Source organism: Salvelinus sp. IW2-2015, linkage group LG31 (genome assembly GCF_002910315.2).
Source record: "Salvelinus sp. IW2-2015 linkage group LG31, ASM291031v2, whole genome shotgun sequence".
In the NCBI taxonomy this organism is placed as follows: domain Eukaryota; kingdom Metazoa; phylum Chordata; class Actinopteri; order Salmoniformes; family Salmonidae; genus Salvelinus; species Salvelinus sp. IW2-2015.
Window position 1 is genome coordinate 27,498,199 of NC_036870.1, and position 17,369 is coordinate 27,515,567.

General features: G+C 44.5%; 2 protein-coding genes across 2 annotated transcripts in view; both read left to right on the forward strand.

The window, feature by feature from the left end:
• The window catches only part of LOC111955870 (programmed cell death 6-interacting protein-like), a 19,969-nt gene extending 7,253 nt beyond the window's left edge, over positions 1 to 12,716 (forward strand). Inside the window, exons 6-9 of the mRNA XM_070436244.1 lie at positions 677 to 771; positions 1,435 to 1,552; positions 9,582 to 9,769; positions 10,047 to 12,716. Coding sequence (XP_070292345.1) covers positions 677 to 771; positions 1,435 to 1,552; positions 9,582 to 9,769; positions 10,047 to 10,272 — 627 coding nt within the window. The 3' untranslated portion in view covers positions 10,273 to 12,716. The remainder of the gene's footprint in view (positions 1 to 676; positions 772 to 1,434; positions 1,553 to 9,581; positions 9,770 to 10,046) is intronic.
• Positions 1 to 17,369, forward strand: part of LOC111955841 (gamma-aminobutyric acid type B receptor subunit 2-like) — a 506,723-nt gene that overhangs the window by 115,005 nt on the left and 374,349 nt on the right.

Consider the following 17,369-nt stretch of genomic DNA (forward strand, 5'->3'; position numbering starts at 1 on the left):
GTTGTAATAGTAGAATACACAAGGTGACATTACTAAACTGGGTTGTAATAGTAGAATACACAAACATGTAGTCAGGCCACGACATGTTACGTTGTACTACCACCACGATGTTGGAAAGCATGCGGAGTTTATAAGATATAAGTTTTATCAACTTAAGTTATTTTTGAAACTTCATAATAACTGTTGATGTTTGAGGTGATGAGCTTCGTGCAAATTTCCAATAAATATTGAGGTTCATATTTGAATGTTGGTGACAGTGCTTGGCTGACACTTTTTTTTAAAACATTTAAATAATGGTCTTGCTCTTATCTAATACAACCTATCCTGTACATTTAATCAGCAAACTGTTTGAAGTAATGCACCAAAACCAGATTGGGCAATTATGTAATTTATTTACCGACGATTTTGTCACAAAAAACTGTTGCAGAGTTGAAAATGTAATGGAAACGCATTGAACATTCTGCTTTTTATTCGGTACGTGGAAACTTAACAGCGGAAGTGCTTTAATGTGCATTACGTCATCATGCACAGATTTTATTTATCCGCAACAAGTCATTTTGAGGGAAACATCTCCGGTTGGAAAATGCAGATTTTTTTGAATATTCACATGAAAATCTGTTGCTATTGGCTGGAGACCTAGTTTATCAGTCTGACCAATCACTCTCTCTCTCTGTAGTTCTACAACGACCTCACAGAGATCCTGCTGAAGTTCCAGAACAAGTGCAGTGACATCGTCTTCGCCCGCAAGACAGAACGGGACGAACTGCTCAAGTGTGTGGTGATGATGTCGTCTCTGTGATGATGATGATGATGATGATGATGCATCAATTGTTATATTTGTAATAATCAAAGTATTGTCTTATTAGTGAAATATCATTGATTACATCATGGGTTTTCTGTGATTGGTGATCAAATCAATTTGTATTGGTCACATGCGCTGATTACAACAGGTGTAGACTTTACAGTGAAATGCTTAATTACGAGCCCATTCCAAACAGTGCAGAGTTTTTTTTTTAAAGTAAGACAAAAATTTGCTAAATTAAAAAAAGGAAATGGTAACACAATAAAAACGATCCTATATACAAGGAGCACCGGTACCCGAGGCAATGTGCAGGGGTACGAGGTAGTTGAGGTAATACACTATGTACATGTGGGTAGGTGTGACAGTGACTAGGCTATCGAGAGAGATAAACAGACTAGCGGTGCGTGGGTAGAGTCTAGTGAGTGTTCATAGAGCCAGTGCAAGAGTTGGTGCTCAACAACTAACATATAGATAATAAAGGGGATCAATGTGTATTGTCAGGGTAGCCATTGGATTAACTTGTCTTGGGGGGTGATTCATGTGCACAAGAAGGGACYGTGACTATCAACTGAGGTTGTGGTTGCCGTGGTGACCGCCGACTGACATTGCTGTTGTTGTGGTTACCCACCCAGGGACTTGCAGCAGAGCATCGCCAGGGAGCCCAGCGCCCCGTCCTTTAATGTCCCCGCCTACCAGACTAACCCTGCTCCCACTGCCGCCGACCCAACCCCTGCTCCCAGGACTGTCCTTGTAAGTAGCCAATCATCGATGGGCAGGTGGGAGGATCGAATCAGAGGGCAGCTCTGTACCAAAGAGGTGACTCGATTAAGGGACAGATGGAACTGTACTGGGGAAGGGGTGGTCCAAAATAGGGGAGGGTTGTTGTTTTTTTTTTTATTATTATTATTTTTTTTATAATGGTTCACAGGAGAGGGTAGTGTTTTTTTTATTCTGGTTTACAGTGTCCTTTTTTTTTATATACTTTTTATTTTACCCCCTTTTTCTCTAATTACGATCTTGTCTCATCGCTGCAACTCCTCAACGGGCTCGGGAGAGTCGAAGGTCGAGTCATGCGTCCTCCGAAACATGACCCGCCAAACTCGTTCCTGGCTGGTTGTGACACAGCCTGAGATCGAACCCGGGTCTGTAGTGATGCCGTAGACTGCCGCTCCACTCTGGAGGCTACATTCGCTCTTCTGCTCGTATTTTCCCTATAAACATTGGTTTGACTTACAGTACCAGTCAAAAGTTTGGACACATCTACTCATTCAAGGGTTTTTCTTTATTTTTACTATTTTCTACATTCTAGAATAATGCTGAAGATATCAAAAATATGAAATGATACACATGGAATCATGTAGTAACCAAAAAAGTGTTCAACAAATCAAAGTAGCCACCCTTTGTCTTCATGACAACTTTGCACACTCTTAGCATTCTCTCAACCAGCTTCATGAGAGTCACCTGGAATGCTTTTCCAACAGTCTTGAAGGAGTTCGCACATATGCTGAGCACTTTTTTGGCTGGYTTTCCTTCACTTTGCGGTCCAACTCATCCCAAACCATCTCAATTGGGTTGAGGTCGGGTGATTGTGGAGGCCAGGTCATCTGATGTAGCACTCCATCACTCTCCTTCTTGGTCAAATAGCCCTTACACAGCCTGGAGGTGTGTTTTGGGTCATTTGTCCTGTTGAAAAACAAATGATTGTCCAACTAAGCGCAAACCAGATGAGATGGTGTATCGCTGTAGAATGCTGTGGTAGCCATGCTGGTTAAGTGTGCCTTGAATTCTAAATAAATCAGACAGTGTCACCAGCAAAGCACCATCACACCTCCTCCTCCATGGTGTGAACCACCATGCAGAGATCATCCGTTCACCTACTCTGCKTCTCACAAAGACACGGAGGTTGGAACCAAAAATCTCTCATTTGTACTCATCAGACCAAAGGACAGATTTCCACCGGTCTGAGGTTGTTTAATTGCCGATTTCTGAGGCTGGTAACTCTGATTTAACTTATCCTCTGCAGCAGCGGTAACTTATGAGAGCCAGTTTCATCATAGCCCTTGATGATTTTTGCGACTGCAGAAGTTCTTGAAATGTTCCGTATTTACTGACCTTCATGTCTTAAAGTAATGATGGACTGTCATTTCTCTTTGCTTATTTGAGCTGTTATTCGTCTTTTACCAAGTAGGGCAGTGGTACTGTAACTATTTAACGTCTTCTTTTTTTTTACTATTTGAACTATTTTCCAGTCATAATACAATTTCAATTCAATGTGTTTAATACAGGCCTGAATCACTTCATTGAATATATAAATTGTTCCCTGAACGGCAGATGGATGGCAGTTGAACTGAAAGGCCGAAATAGAACTCAACTGCTCAGCTACAGCGAACGACACATATCAGTTTGCTACTAGCTAATTTTGCAGTCTGGTCGACATGGATCGATTTATTGTAAAAAAAGAAATAATAATAATAATAATTAGAAGTAAATCTATTGACAATGAAAATGAGGGGGGAGAGCTGGAGAACAATGTGACAGCTATGAACGAACAACCACCGGAAAATCAGGAAGATGTTGGCGGGGAAATGCAGCTAGCTAACGTGGTTCCAAGAGAAATGGACGGACAGACAAGTATTTTTTTTAACTACATGATGGGACTAGCTCACTTTGTCTTATTTGCCAGAAGGCAGTCAATTGTTTTAAACAAGCAAATTTAGAGCGACATTTCCAGTCACACTATGCCCACTTTGACTAAACATATCCACCACAAAGTTTCCTCAGAAACAACAAAAATAGCGCAACTCAAAGGACAACAACAAATGATGGACAGATCTATCACTGTTGCAGAGAAAAGAACAGAGATTGCTTGGATACTCGCAAGAAACAAGAAGGCCTTCACAGACACGGAGATTGTCAAAGAAAGTGTTTTGGCCTCAGCCAAAACATTGTATGCTGATTTCACAAACTAGGAATCTATTTTAAAGCAAATTAAGGGACTACAACAAGACTCATAGAAGACATCGGTAAGCAACTGATTACTGACGTATCCGTGGCGCCGTGTTTTAGTATTGCGCTTGACGAAAGCACTGATGTAAGTGACATTGCCCAATTATGCGTTTGGGTCCGCTTCCTTCCTCTAAACGAGTCGTTGAGATAGGAACTTTTATGTTTACTTCCCCTTAAACCCTTGATACATTTTTTTGCTGATTTAATCATATTGACTGGTCAAATCTGGCATATGTGTGCGCTGAAGCACTCCAAACACGCGAGGGAAGGAGAAGGGACTCATAGGCCTGATGAGAAAGAGAGAGGATATTCCCCAATTTGTTGCATTTCATTGTATCATTCATCAGGAAGCGTTTGTGGCTACACTCAGACTGTGACTTTACAGAATGTGATGCAGCAAGTGTAAGAAATTGTATTAGATATTGGTAACTTGTTTTAACAACTTCTCAACATTAGCTATAGTTGACACAATATGCCCACACCCCCTCTTTCTCTTGGACATATGCTGGACTCATTAGACATATACACGACACCCACAACTCCCCTCCCCCATGACAATCACACAGACACACACAACTCAGGGTTGGAGCTCAAGACAAAGAACTATCTCAGGAACCAATGGAACGTGGACACCAGGCCTGTTCAGGACTACCCAAGACCCAGATCGACCAATCGGAAGGCCAGACTCGCAGATCAACCTACTTTGCTTGTTGTCTATATAAAACTGTACAACTGTTGAAACTAGTCTCTTTTCCGGACGGTTCAATAAGAATCAGACAGAAAGAGCCTTGCTGCAAGATTTTACTAAGATATTGTAATGAAACAGCAGGGAGCAGGTCTCGAACCCTCGACCTTCTCTGTCTCTTATACACATCTAGATGTGTATAAGAGACAGCAGCAGAGTCGATTTCCGCACTTATAAACCCAGGGTCGTTACACTACTCCCTCCTTTCAAAGAGCGCGTCCTCGCGCTAGCTTGCGACTCTACGTCTTACAGGAACGCGCTCACCGGCCAAGCACACGCACTGTCGTGGATCTGTCTCTTATACACATCTAGATGTGTACTATATAAAACTGTACAACTGTTGAAACTAGTCTCTTTTCCGGACGGTTCAATAAGAATCAGACAGAAAGAGCCTTGCTGCAAGATTTTACTAAGATATTGTAATGAAACAGCAGGGAGCAGGTCTCGAACCCTCGACCTTCTAGCCCGAGGTCCGGCGCGCTATCGACTGTGCCGCAAAAGCATGCTCAAGCGGCAGAGTCGATTTCCGCACTTATAAACCCAGGGTCGTTACACTATCTTTACATGTGATTAAACGGCCTTATTATAAAATTATCCACCTCGTCCTGTTGTCTCCTCTTGTTCTCCTGTCAACAGTAAACGTTTTACTAACACAAGTCATGCGGGTGGTGGAAAAAAAACAAGTCATGAACATTATTATTGCGAGGCACTGAATCACTGTCAACTCCGAGAGTTGCTGGCGGAAATACCAGACAGAATACGGCGACTTGATATTTCACAATGAGGTGAAATGGTTGTCTCGTGGCAGAGTTTTGGAAAGATTTCTCTCTCTCCCTCAAATTCGTGAATTTGTTGTAAGCAAGGGGAGAGAGGAGCCAGAGCTGGATGATCCACAGTGGATATTAAAGCTTTTTTAAACTGACATCTCCTGCGAYCGGAAGACGTAAATCTCCAGCTCCAAGGGAAAGATGAAATACTGTGACCACAAGCAGCTTTTTACCCAAACTAAAATCACCACACTGTTCATACCTGACAGACAGTTTGTTCATTTCCCAACACTCAGATCAGTCACCACATCCAACCCAGACATTCTGCAACATTTTAGCTATGATGCATTTGTGTGTCTGTTGGAAGAGTTGATGTTGGAGTCAAGATTCAAGGATATCATGGAGTACAAGGAGTTGTTCGACTTCATTGAGAACCCCTTTCATGTGCCAGTGTTCTCTCTGACCCCAGTCATCACAGCCCTCTGTCCTGACCGCGCTGGAATAAAGTGAGAGAGTGGCGCTGCAGGCAAATGACACCTTGCAAGGTGAACTAAGATCAGGTGTTACCCATTTCTGGAGCCTTGTCAGAATATCTACTTCTGAAGCAGTGTGTGCAAAAGGTGACATCATTTTTTTGTCAGCACTTATTCATGTGAAGTGACATTTTCAACAATGAACCTTGAAACCAAAACAGGCTGAACAAATGCATACCTGGATCGCCTCACAAGGATGGCAACAACAGACTATACGTTTAGAATGAATTCAGTCAGGCAGCAGAAGGGACATTTTTGCTCATCCAACTACTGAAGTAACCCTTAATATGGGTCATATACATGTGATGTAGCCTATTTGATGTGCGTATGTATATATTTGGGATGTGCTGAACATCAAATCAATTGCATTTGCTCTATTGCTCTGAATTTGCTCTCAATTGATAATTGATAATATTGGAAGAAAAAGTACAACAAGTTAAAGATCTGTGAGGCCCTCTGAATGATTGCCTCAACCCAAAGTGGCTCCCTTACAAAACACAACCCTATTTCAGTGTTACTTACTATTTTCTGTATACCAACCCCTACCTTGTCACAACACAACTGATTGGCTCAAACGGATTAAGGAAAGAAATTCCACAAATTAACTTTTTAACAAGGTTCACCTGTTAATTGAAATGCATTCCAGGTGACTACTTCATGAAGCTGGTTGAGAGAATGTTAAAGTGTGCAATGCTCTCAAGGCAAAGGGTGGCTACTTTGAAGAATCTCAAATATAAAAAATATTTTGATTTGTTTAACACTTTTTTTGGTTACTACATGATTCCATATGTGTTATTTCATAGTTTTGACGTCTTCACTATTATTTTACAATGTAGAAAATATTTTTATTTTATTTTTTACTTAAGGTCAAATATATTTTTCTTGCTAGGCAAGTCGGTTAAGAACAAATTCTTATTTACAATGACGACCTAACCCTGACGATGCTGGGCCAATTGTGCGTCGCCCTATGGGACTCCCAATCATGTCCGGTTGTGATACAGCCTGAAATCGAACCGGAGTCTGTAGAGACGCCTCTAGCACTGAGATGCAGTGCCCGCTGCGCCACTCCGGAGCTCTGGTTCTTTTGACTGGTACTGTATGTTAAAGGTCAAATGCAGATGTTTTTATCTCAGTATCAAATCATTTCTGGTTAACAATTTAAGTACCTGACTGTCATTTGTTTTCAAAAATAGCTTCTTTGCAAAGAGCAATTTCTCAAGCAGAAATTTTGCTAGGCCAGTCTGCAAGTGGTCTGAGTGGGGAGGGGGAAACTGAAAACTAGCTGTTATTGGCGGAGGTTTGGAACTCTTTCTTATTGGTCTATTGAATAATTTACCGCCTGGTGATGACACCAGGCAGGCCAAAACTCCATCCCACCAAAACAGGCTGAAATTTCAGGCGGTCTATTCAAACAGCTCTCACACTAAAAGGATATCATAATTTTCTGAATTTCACAGTATGATTCCAACCTCAGTGTGGAAATGAACTCGGCAAAAAAAGAAACATTCCTTTTTCAGGACCCCGATCTTCATTGTAAAGGGTTTAAACACTGTTTCCCATTGAACCATAAACAATTAATGAACATGCACCTGTGGAACGGTCGTTAAGACACTAACAGCTTACAGACGGTAGGCAATTAAGGTCACAGTTCTGAAAACTTAGGACACTAAAGAGGCCTTTTTACTGACTCTGGAAAAACACCAAAAGAAAGATGCCCAGGGTCCCTGCTCATCTCCGTGAACGTGCCTTAGGCATGCTGCAAGGAGGCATGAGGACTGCAGATGTTGCCAGGGAAATAAATTGCAATGTCCGTACTGTGAGACGTCTAAGACAGCACTACAGGACGGACAGCTGATCGTCCTCACAGTGGCAGACCATGTGTAACAACACCTGCACAGGATCGGTACATCTGATCATCACACCTGCGGGACAGGTACAGGATGGCAACAGCTGCCCGAGTTACACCAGGAACGTACAATCCCTCCATCAGTGCTCAGACTGTCCACAATAGGCTGAGAGAGGCTGGACTGAGGGCTTGTAGGCCTGTTGTAAGGTAGGTCCTCACCAGACATCACCGGCAACAACGTCGCCTATGGGCACAAACCCACCGTCGCCGGACCAGACAGGACTGGCAAAAAGTGCTCTTCACTGACGAGTCGCGGTTTTGTCTCACCAGGGGTGATGGTCGGGTTCACGTTAATCGTCGAAAGAATGAGCGTTACACCGAGGCCTGTACTCTGGATCGGGATCGATTTGGAGGTGGAGGGTCTGTCATGGTCTGGGGCGGTGTGTCACAGCATCATTGGACTGAGCTTGTTGTCATTGCAGGCAATCTCAACACTGTRCGTTACAGGGAAGACATCCTCCTCCCTCATGTGGTACCCTTCCTGCAGATTCATCCTGATATGACCCTCCAGCATGACAATGCCACCAGCCTAACTGCTCGTTCTGTGTGTGATTTCCTGCAAGACAGGGATGTCAGTGTTCTGCCATGACCAGCGAAGAGCCCGGATCTCAATCCCATTGAGCACGCCTGGGACCTGTTGGATCGGAGGGTGAGGGCTAGGGCCATTCCCCCCAGAAATGTCCGGGAACTTGCAGGTGCCTTGGTGGAAGAGTGGGGTAACATCTCACAGCAATAACTGGCAAATCTGGTGCAGTCCATGAGGAGGAGAAGCACCTGCAGTACTTAATGCAGCTGGTGGCCACACCCGATACTGACTGTTACTTTTGATTTTGACCCCCCCTTTGTTCAGGGACACATTATTCTATTTCTGTTAATCACATGACTGTGGAACTTGTTCAGTTTATGTCTCAGTTGTTGAATGTTGTTATGTTCATACAAATATTTACACATGTTAAGTTTGCTGAAAATAAACGCAGTTGACAGTGTGAGGACGTTTCTTTTTTTGCTGAGTTTATATGTAAAAACACATGCCAAGGCAGCAGATACTCGTCCAGCAAAAATGTAAGGCAGTAATATACATTATAATACAATTTTTAAACATTAAATACATTTTACAACAGTTTTCATAATATATTGTGCCCCCACGGCCACTACTCTACTACACTATCCAGATGTGTGTGTGTTTACAGCATGTGTGTGTTTGTACCCCGCTGTTCCATAAGGTGTTTTTTGATCTGTTTTTGTAAAATCTTATTTTAATGCATCAGTTACCAGATGTGGAATAGATTTCCATGTACTCATGTCTCTACGTAGTTCTGTTCACCTCCCTGTTCTGGACCTGGTGGCATGTGAAGAGACCTGGTGGCATGTCTTGTGAGGTATGCATGGGTGACTGAGCTGTGTGCTAGTAGTTTAAACAGACAACTCTGTTTTTAAGAATGTTTGCGCTTGATAACAAACAAACAAAAAGTCTGCTTTAAGGAAAACACGTTGGAAAATTCAAACCTATATTTTATGGAGAAGACATGTTTTTGAACAATGTGCCATGCTGCCTTGTTGCCAATATAACCGGGCAGCACAGATTACTGTTGGATTTGATCAGGCCGCTCCTGTTCAACGGGTCACACCGGTTCAGCCTAATCGAACTCGCTCAATCACGACAGAGATAAACATGACTGTAATGTTGTCTCTTATTGTGAAAATATAATTTTTCAAGCAATCAATAAATTAAATGTTTATCACAGTGTTTACTATTTATCTATTTATTTTTTTATTCTGCTTTTTTATTGATCTCTGATTTTCCCTTCTTTCCCGTTCCCAGCAGCCTCAGCAGCCCCAGGTGAAGGCCCAGCCGCCCCAGCGGCCCCCTCCCCCTGCCTTCACCCCCCAGGCCGCCTCCGCACCCGGCAACCCTCCAGACAACCAGCCTCAACCAGGAAACCCCCCACCCATGGCCCCTCCCGCACAGGCACAGGGACCGCCTTACCCCACCTACCAGGGATACCCAGGGTGAATCAATATCTTTATTGTCCCAGTCGGCAGACTGAGTGTTGCACAACTCTTATCCGTCCGTTGTTCTAGTCACACTTCCATTGCTGTCTCTCCCTCCCCCTCTTCTAACTATCCCTCCCCCTCTGTGTCTCCTAACTCTCTCTGTCTCTTCTAACTCTCTGTCTCTCTGTCTCTTCTAACTATCCCTCTCGGTCTCTCTGTCTCTCCTAACTCCTCTCTCTGTCTCTTCTAACTATCCCTCTCTGTCTCTCCTAACTCCTCTCTCTATCTCCAGGTATGCCTACCAGATGCCTATGGGTTATAACCCGTATGCAGCGTACGGCCAGTACAACATGCCCCCCGCTATGCAGCCCAACATGCAGCCCTACGTCCCCTATCAGCAGCCCCCAGCACCCGGACAGGGGGGCTTCCCCGGCCCCCCCCCCACACAGCAGCACCCCTACACCTACCAACAGCAGCCCCAGCAACCACCACATCAACCATATTACCCACAACAATAACTACTGTGTAAACTCTATCATTCCCTCTCTTCCCCCTTTTCGTCCCTTCTACCCCTCCCCTCTGCTATCCGTCCTCCAACTGACAACTGAAACAGTGATACTACCCTCTGCAATAAATTCTCGCTCTCTCCCTCTCGCTTTCCCTCCCTACTCTACCCTTACTCTATCCCACCACCCTTGTTTCATTTGTTTTTCATATAATTTTTCTAATTATTGCGTTGATTCTGTATTTAATTCCTAACTTCTCGTCCTGGTCTAACTGGCTTCCTGGTCTAACTTCTCGTCCTGGTCTAACTGGCTTCCTGGTCTAACTTCTCGTCCTGGTCTAACTGGCTTCCTGGTCTAACTTCTCGTTCTGGTCTAACTGGCTTCCTGGTATGGGCTGGGCTTCTTTTAGAACACTAAAAAATAAAACAAAAACACCGGACATGTGCAGTGACGTGTTGTTTTACAGGGTCAGTCATAGTAGTACGACACCCCTGGAGCAAATGAGGGTTAAGTGCCTTGTTCAAGGACACATCAACAGATGTTTCACCGCTAGCTTTCGGTTACTGGCCCAACGCGCTGACGAGCCTCACTGCATTCTGGGATGAGGGGGCGTAGTCTATAGGCATGATTCCTTATTTGGGAGCGGGTGGATGGTCCCGTACAATGTCACTGATTGAGGGACGCGAGGACCGAAGGTTGTGTTCAGGGAGTGCAAATGTACGACTTGAACAAATGTTCCTTGTCTGTTTTATCAAACCGTTTTGCTACTGAATACGACCCAGCTCTGATCACCCAGCTAATTGCCTGGCGCTTCTATTACAACTATATCCTATTTTTCTAATGAATAATACTGATGTACTGATCCAATGAAAACGGCCTGTAGGTTTTCTCATTTAGTTGAGGACCGTTGGAGATGCATTCTCTCCTACAATCAGAGTACGTTGAGGACCGTTGGAGATGCATTCTCTCCTACAATCAGAGTACGTTGAGGACCGTTGGAGATGCATTCTCTCCTACAATCAGAGTACGGCTGTAGATGTTTTTCTGGGATAAAGATTATTAGATACAAAGCCTTCAGAAAGTATTCACACCCCTTGACTTTTTCCTAATTTTGTTGTTACACCCTGAATATAAAATGGATTATATTTAGATTGTTTTTGTCACTGGCCCCCTCGAAGTGGAATCATGTCTTTTTTTCTWTTTTTTTATGCATTAAAATGCAAGTGAATTAAAAATGAAATGTATTGAGTCAGTATGTATTCAAACCCGTTATGTCAAGCTGAAATAAGTTGCATGGAATCACTCTGTGTGCAGTAAGTGTTTTAACATGATTGTTGAATGACTACCTCATCTCTGTACTCCAAACAGGTAAAAGTCCCTCAGTCGAGCAGTGAATTTCAAACACAGATTCAACCACAAAGACTAAGGAAGTTTTGCAAAGAAAGGCACCTATTGGTATAGGGGGGGGGGGGAATAAAAAAAGCAGACATTGAGCATGGTGAAGTTATAAATTACACTTTGGATGGTGTATGAATGAACCCAGTCACTACAAAGATACAGGTGTCCTTCCTAACTCAGTTGCTAGAGAGGAAGGAAACTGCTCAGGGATTTCACCATGAGGCCAATGGTGAATTCAAAGTGTTATGTTTGGGGCAAATCCAATCCAAAACATTACTGAGTACCACTATCCATATTTTGAAGCAGAGGGGTGGCYGCATCATGTTATGGATATGCATGTAATCATTAAGGAAGTGGTGGTTTTTCAGGATAAATAATTTTACAGAATGGATCTAAGCACAGGCAAAATCCTATAGGGAAACCTGGTTCAGTCTGCTTTCCACCAGACAATGGGAGGTGAATTCACCTTTTAGCAGGACAATAACCTAAAACACAATAACAAATTAACACTGGAGTTGCTTACCAACAAGACCGTGTATGTTCATGAGTGGCCGAATTACAGTTTTGACATGAATCTACATGAAAACCGATGGCAAGACCTGAAAATGGTTGTCTATCATTGCTCAACAACCAATTTGACAGAGCTTGAATAATTTTTAAATGAATAATGGGCAAATGTTGCACAATCCAAGTGTGGAAGTGCTTAGACTTACCCAGAAAGACTCACCGCTGTAGTCACTGCCGAAGGCACTTATACAAAGTATTGACTCGGGTGTGAATACTTATGTAAATGAGATACTTCTGTATTTCATTTTCAATAAAATTAGCAAAAATGTCTAAAAACATGTTTTCAGTTTGTCATGAGAGGAAATATCCATGTGATTCATTTTGAATTCAAGCTGTTAAACAAAATGTGGAATAAGTCAAGGGCTGTGAATACTTAGTGAAGGCTCTGTATATTATATATATATATAAGAATGTATGTGGTTAACCAAACAACAGACTGTTTATCTTTCTCACTGTGGTTCTAATGTGATTAAACACCTCTGGATACCAGACACCTGTGTGCAGTTTGCCGAGTCTACTTTATTCAGGAACATTGTCTTTGATCTTCAGAACCATAGACTTATACATTTATATACAATTTATACTTCCTTGTCCAGTCTGCTGAAAGCTACTGATGTAGTTTTCCTGTAGTTAAAGGAAGTAGCCAGGAGAGCATCTAGCAAGACGGTTGGAACCGCCACCAACCTGAGGTAAAGGGACAGATACAGCATTCTAGTGCCTAAAAGCCAGTTTTAGCATAGTCAGGTGCCATTGAGGACATCCACCATTTTGAAGTAGTCAACTGGGTGGGACTTCCTATGGGTTAATGAAGGTTCACATCATTCCATCCAGGTCATCAGGAGGGATCAGCCAATTAAATATACTAGTGAGCAAAGATCATAACTCCAGGTGGCAGTAAATCCCTGTCCTTGGCTTTGTACCTGTTCAAACAACACCCTCCAGGTGGCAGTAAATTCCCTGTCCTTGGCTTTATAGACGTGTTCCAACAACCACTCGGTGGCAGTAAATCCTGTCCTTGGCTTTGTACCTGTTCAAACCAACACCCTCCAGGTGGCAGTAAATCACTGTCCTTGGCTTTATACCTGTTCCAACAACACAGAGGGCAGTAAATCACTGTCCTTGGCTTTTATACCTGTTCCAACCACACACGCAGGTGGCAGTAAATCACTGTCCTTGACTTTGTACCTGTTCAAACAACACCCACCAGGTGGCAGTAAATCACTGTCCTTGGCTTTGTACCTGTTCAACACACACCCTCCAGGTGGCAGTAAATCCCTGTCCTTGGCTTTATACCTGTTCAACAACACCCTCCAGGTGGCAGTAAATCACTGTCCTTGGCTTTATACCTGTTCAAACAACACCCTCCAGGTGGCAGTAAATCACTGTCCTTGGCTTTATACCTGTTCCAACAACACACACCAGGTGGCAGTAAATCACTGTCCTTGGCTTTGTACCTGTTCAAACAACAAACTCCAGGTGGCAGTAAATCACTGTCCTTGGCTTTATACCTGTTCAAACAACACCTCCAGGTGGCAGTGTGCACCCTTTCAGTTTGTTTACCAACTCATAGACGTAGTAGAAGAAAACTGACTACTTGAAATGCAGATGGCCTCAATGGCGTTGCGCTCCGGACACGCCATAATGGGACAGGTACAATGATGCGATGTCTAAGTTTACAAGGTTATTCACCTGTCTCACTTATTTCTTCTGTACACACATATACACACAGAGTTATTTTTTATTTAAATATACCACCAATCACACACCTAATCACCTGAGCTCCGGGCGTCTCCAGGTAAGTTATTTATGCAAATGAAATCCTCTGAGGTTATGATCTCAACCAATCACAATTTCCCGCTGGTTATTTCCAACAGACAACATGTCCGATATATTTTGTGTGCGTGCATTGACATAAACCTAGAATACGTGTATATGTGTGAGTCTGACAGATTGGCGCCCAGTGTGAGGTCGGCTCAGAATGACTCTGCGTCCCTCTCCTCTCTCCATCGCTCTTTCCTCTCTCTCTCCCCTCTCCCTCCTCTCTCCCTCTCTCTCTCTTCTCCCTCTCTCGCTCTCGCCCTCTCCTCTCTCCAATCGCTCTTCCTCTCTCTCTCTCTCTCTCTCTCTCGCCCTCTCTCCTCTCTCCCCTCTCTCCTCCGCTCTCTCCTCTCTCGCTCTCGCCTCTCCCCTCTCCTCATCTCTCTCTCTCTCTCTCTCTCTCTCTCTCTCTCTCCTCTCCTTCTCCTCTTCCTCTCCTCTCTCCTCTCTTCCCTCTCTCCTCTCTCTCCTCTCTCCTCATCTCTCCTCTCTCTCCTCTCTCTCCCTCTCTCCTCTCTCTCCTCTCTCTCCTATCTCTCTCCTCTCTCTCCTCTTCTCCTCTCTCTCCTCTCTCCTCTCTCTCCCCTCTTCCTCTCTCTCCTCTCTCTCCTCATCTCTCTCCTCTCTCCGACAGGACAGTGTAGTGAAGAACAGTTTAGTGTGTTGATCTAAGGTGTCCGCACATCACCAGTCTTTTATTGGAGCACAATATCTCGCTACGGAGAGGAACTTTTAACTGCACTGAAAAAGGAAGAGAGAGAACATAACGGATTATTAATATCCCAGCATGCCATAATGACCGAGCTCCTCACTGTCATCCAGATATGATATACTACTGGAAGATAGAGCTACAACACACAGGAGGCTGGTGGACCTTCATTTGGGAGGACGGGCCTCATGGTAATGGCTGGAGCGTAACAGGTGGAATGGTATCAAATACGTCAAACACTTGGTTTCCATGTGTCATTCCATTCACTCCGTTCCAGCCATTTTATGAGCCGTCCTCCCCTCAGCAGCCTCCACTGGTGCACATACACACACACACACTCTCTTGACTTGGGACACTCCCCTACGATCTCATTTCATGCCTCAGAATAACAATCAATAAAATGGATCCAAAAAAAGGTGATTGAAACCTAAAGACTTGTGTTAGCTCCCGACGCTCATAGGTATAACACGCCCAGGCTATAGCTCTGACTCACACACACTGACTCACACAGTGACTCACACACTGACACACACTGACTCACACACTGACTCACACAGTGGCTACACTGCACACACACACTGAACACACGGACTCACACACACTGACTCACACACACGGACTCACACACACGGACTCACACACGGACAACAACACGGACACACACAGACACACACGGACTCACACACACGGACTCACACACACGGACTCACACACGGACACACACACGGACACACACAGACACACACGGACTCACACACGGACACACACTGACACACACTGACACACACACTCAAGCACATATACACACACGCACACAGCTTTCTAATAGGTTTTAATATAATATGTGGGTCTATTTCTGAGCCTTGGGGAGATGAGGCCGATACTCAGTCTCCTTCCCTGCCGCTGTGTCTACCATGCTATACCACCAGACTAGCAGCTGTCAACTAGAGAGATAGATGGATGCATAGAGGGAGAGGGAGGGAGAATTTTGTTCTCGTGTGTTTCAGATTCAGTGCAGTGAGAGCTGCTGTTGTGTTTGAGAGAGAGGCATCTCGTGCCCCGTGCAGATGACTGACAAAGAACAGTGGGAGACGGCCGGGAAAGACGAACGGTGATGTCTCCCTCAAGAAGATGTCTAAAATAATCTGACCGCAGCCTCTCAGGTAAGATTTGACACGGACACACACACACCTCTTGAGGAGCTCCTGGTTAATGGATCAGCTCCCACAAGGTAAAAAAACACACACTATTTATTAAAGTGGCAAATAATATTTTACTTTGTCGTTGTCCACATCCTGTGATGATGATGATGATGATGTTGTTGTTGTTTATGTCGCTCTGCTGTCGATGCTGTGTCTTCGCCTTCGGGTTTTGCAGTTTTTATAGATAGGCCTATATACATGGGTTTGTCAGCCCCCCCCCCCCCCCCCCCCCAGCCAAATGACTTCAGGCTATTTTCACAAACAGGGCTGATAACAAGTCCACATGGTCAGTCAGATATTATTAATAAATGTTGACAAACACCGGATAACGGTTTTGCTGAATGGGCACCGAATAATTGGTCAAATGGCAACTGAAATACTTGATCAACCAGCTGTGACAGTTGTGCTGCTCTGGTCCAGCTGAGATAGAGGTATAGAGAGGGAGACAGTGTGCTGCTCTGGTCCAGCTGAGATAGAGGTTAGAGAGGGAGACAGTGTGCTGCTCTGGTCCAGCTGAGATAGAGGTATAGAGAGGGAGACAGTGTGCTGCTCTGGTCCAGCTGAGATAGAGCTATAGAGAGGGAGACAGGGTTAGGAGGGAGGAGATCGAGAAGGGTTAGGAGAGAGAGAGGGAGGGAGACCGAGACAGGTAAGGAGAGAGGGAGGGAGGAGACGGAGGGTAAGGAGAGAGAGCCGAGACAGGTAAGGAGAGAGGGAGGGAGGGAGACCGAGAAGGGTTAGGAGAGAGGCCCAAGACAGGTAAGGAGAAGGGAGGGAGGGAGACCGAGAAGGGTTAGGAGAGAGAGACCGAGACAGGTAAGGAAGAGGGAGGGAGGGAGACTGAGAAGGGTTAGGAGAGAGAGAGGGAGGGAGACCGAGACAGGTAAGGAGAGAGAGAGGGAGGAGGGAGACAGAGGGGTAAGGAGAGAGAGAGGGAGGGAGAGAGGGGTAAGGAGAGAGAGGAGAGAGGAGGGAGGGAGACAGAGGGGTAAGGAGAGAGAGAGGGAGGGAGACAGAGGGTAAGGAGAGAGAGAGGAGAGAGGGAGGGAGACCGGGACAGGTAAGGAGAGAGAGAGAGGGAGGGGACAGAGGGGTAAGGAGAGGAGAGGGAGGGTGACCGAGAGGGGTAAGGAGAGATAGAGAGAGAGAGAGACCGGAGAGATAGGTTTGGTTGAAATCCCAGTGACGGGAAATGACACACACACACACACACACACACACACACACACACACACACACACACACACACACACACACACACACACACACACACACACACACACACACACACACACACACACACACACACACACACACACACACACACACACACACCCTGTTTCCATTGATCATTCTTGAGATGTTTCAACAACTTGATTGGAGTCCATCTGTGATAAATTATATTGTTGGACATG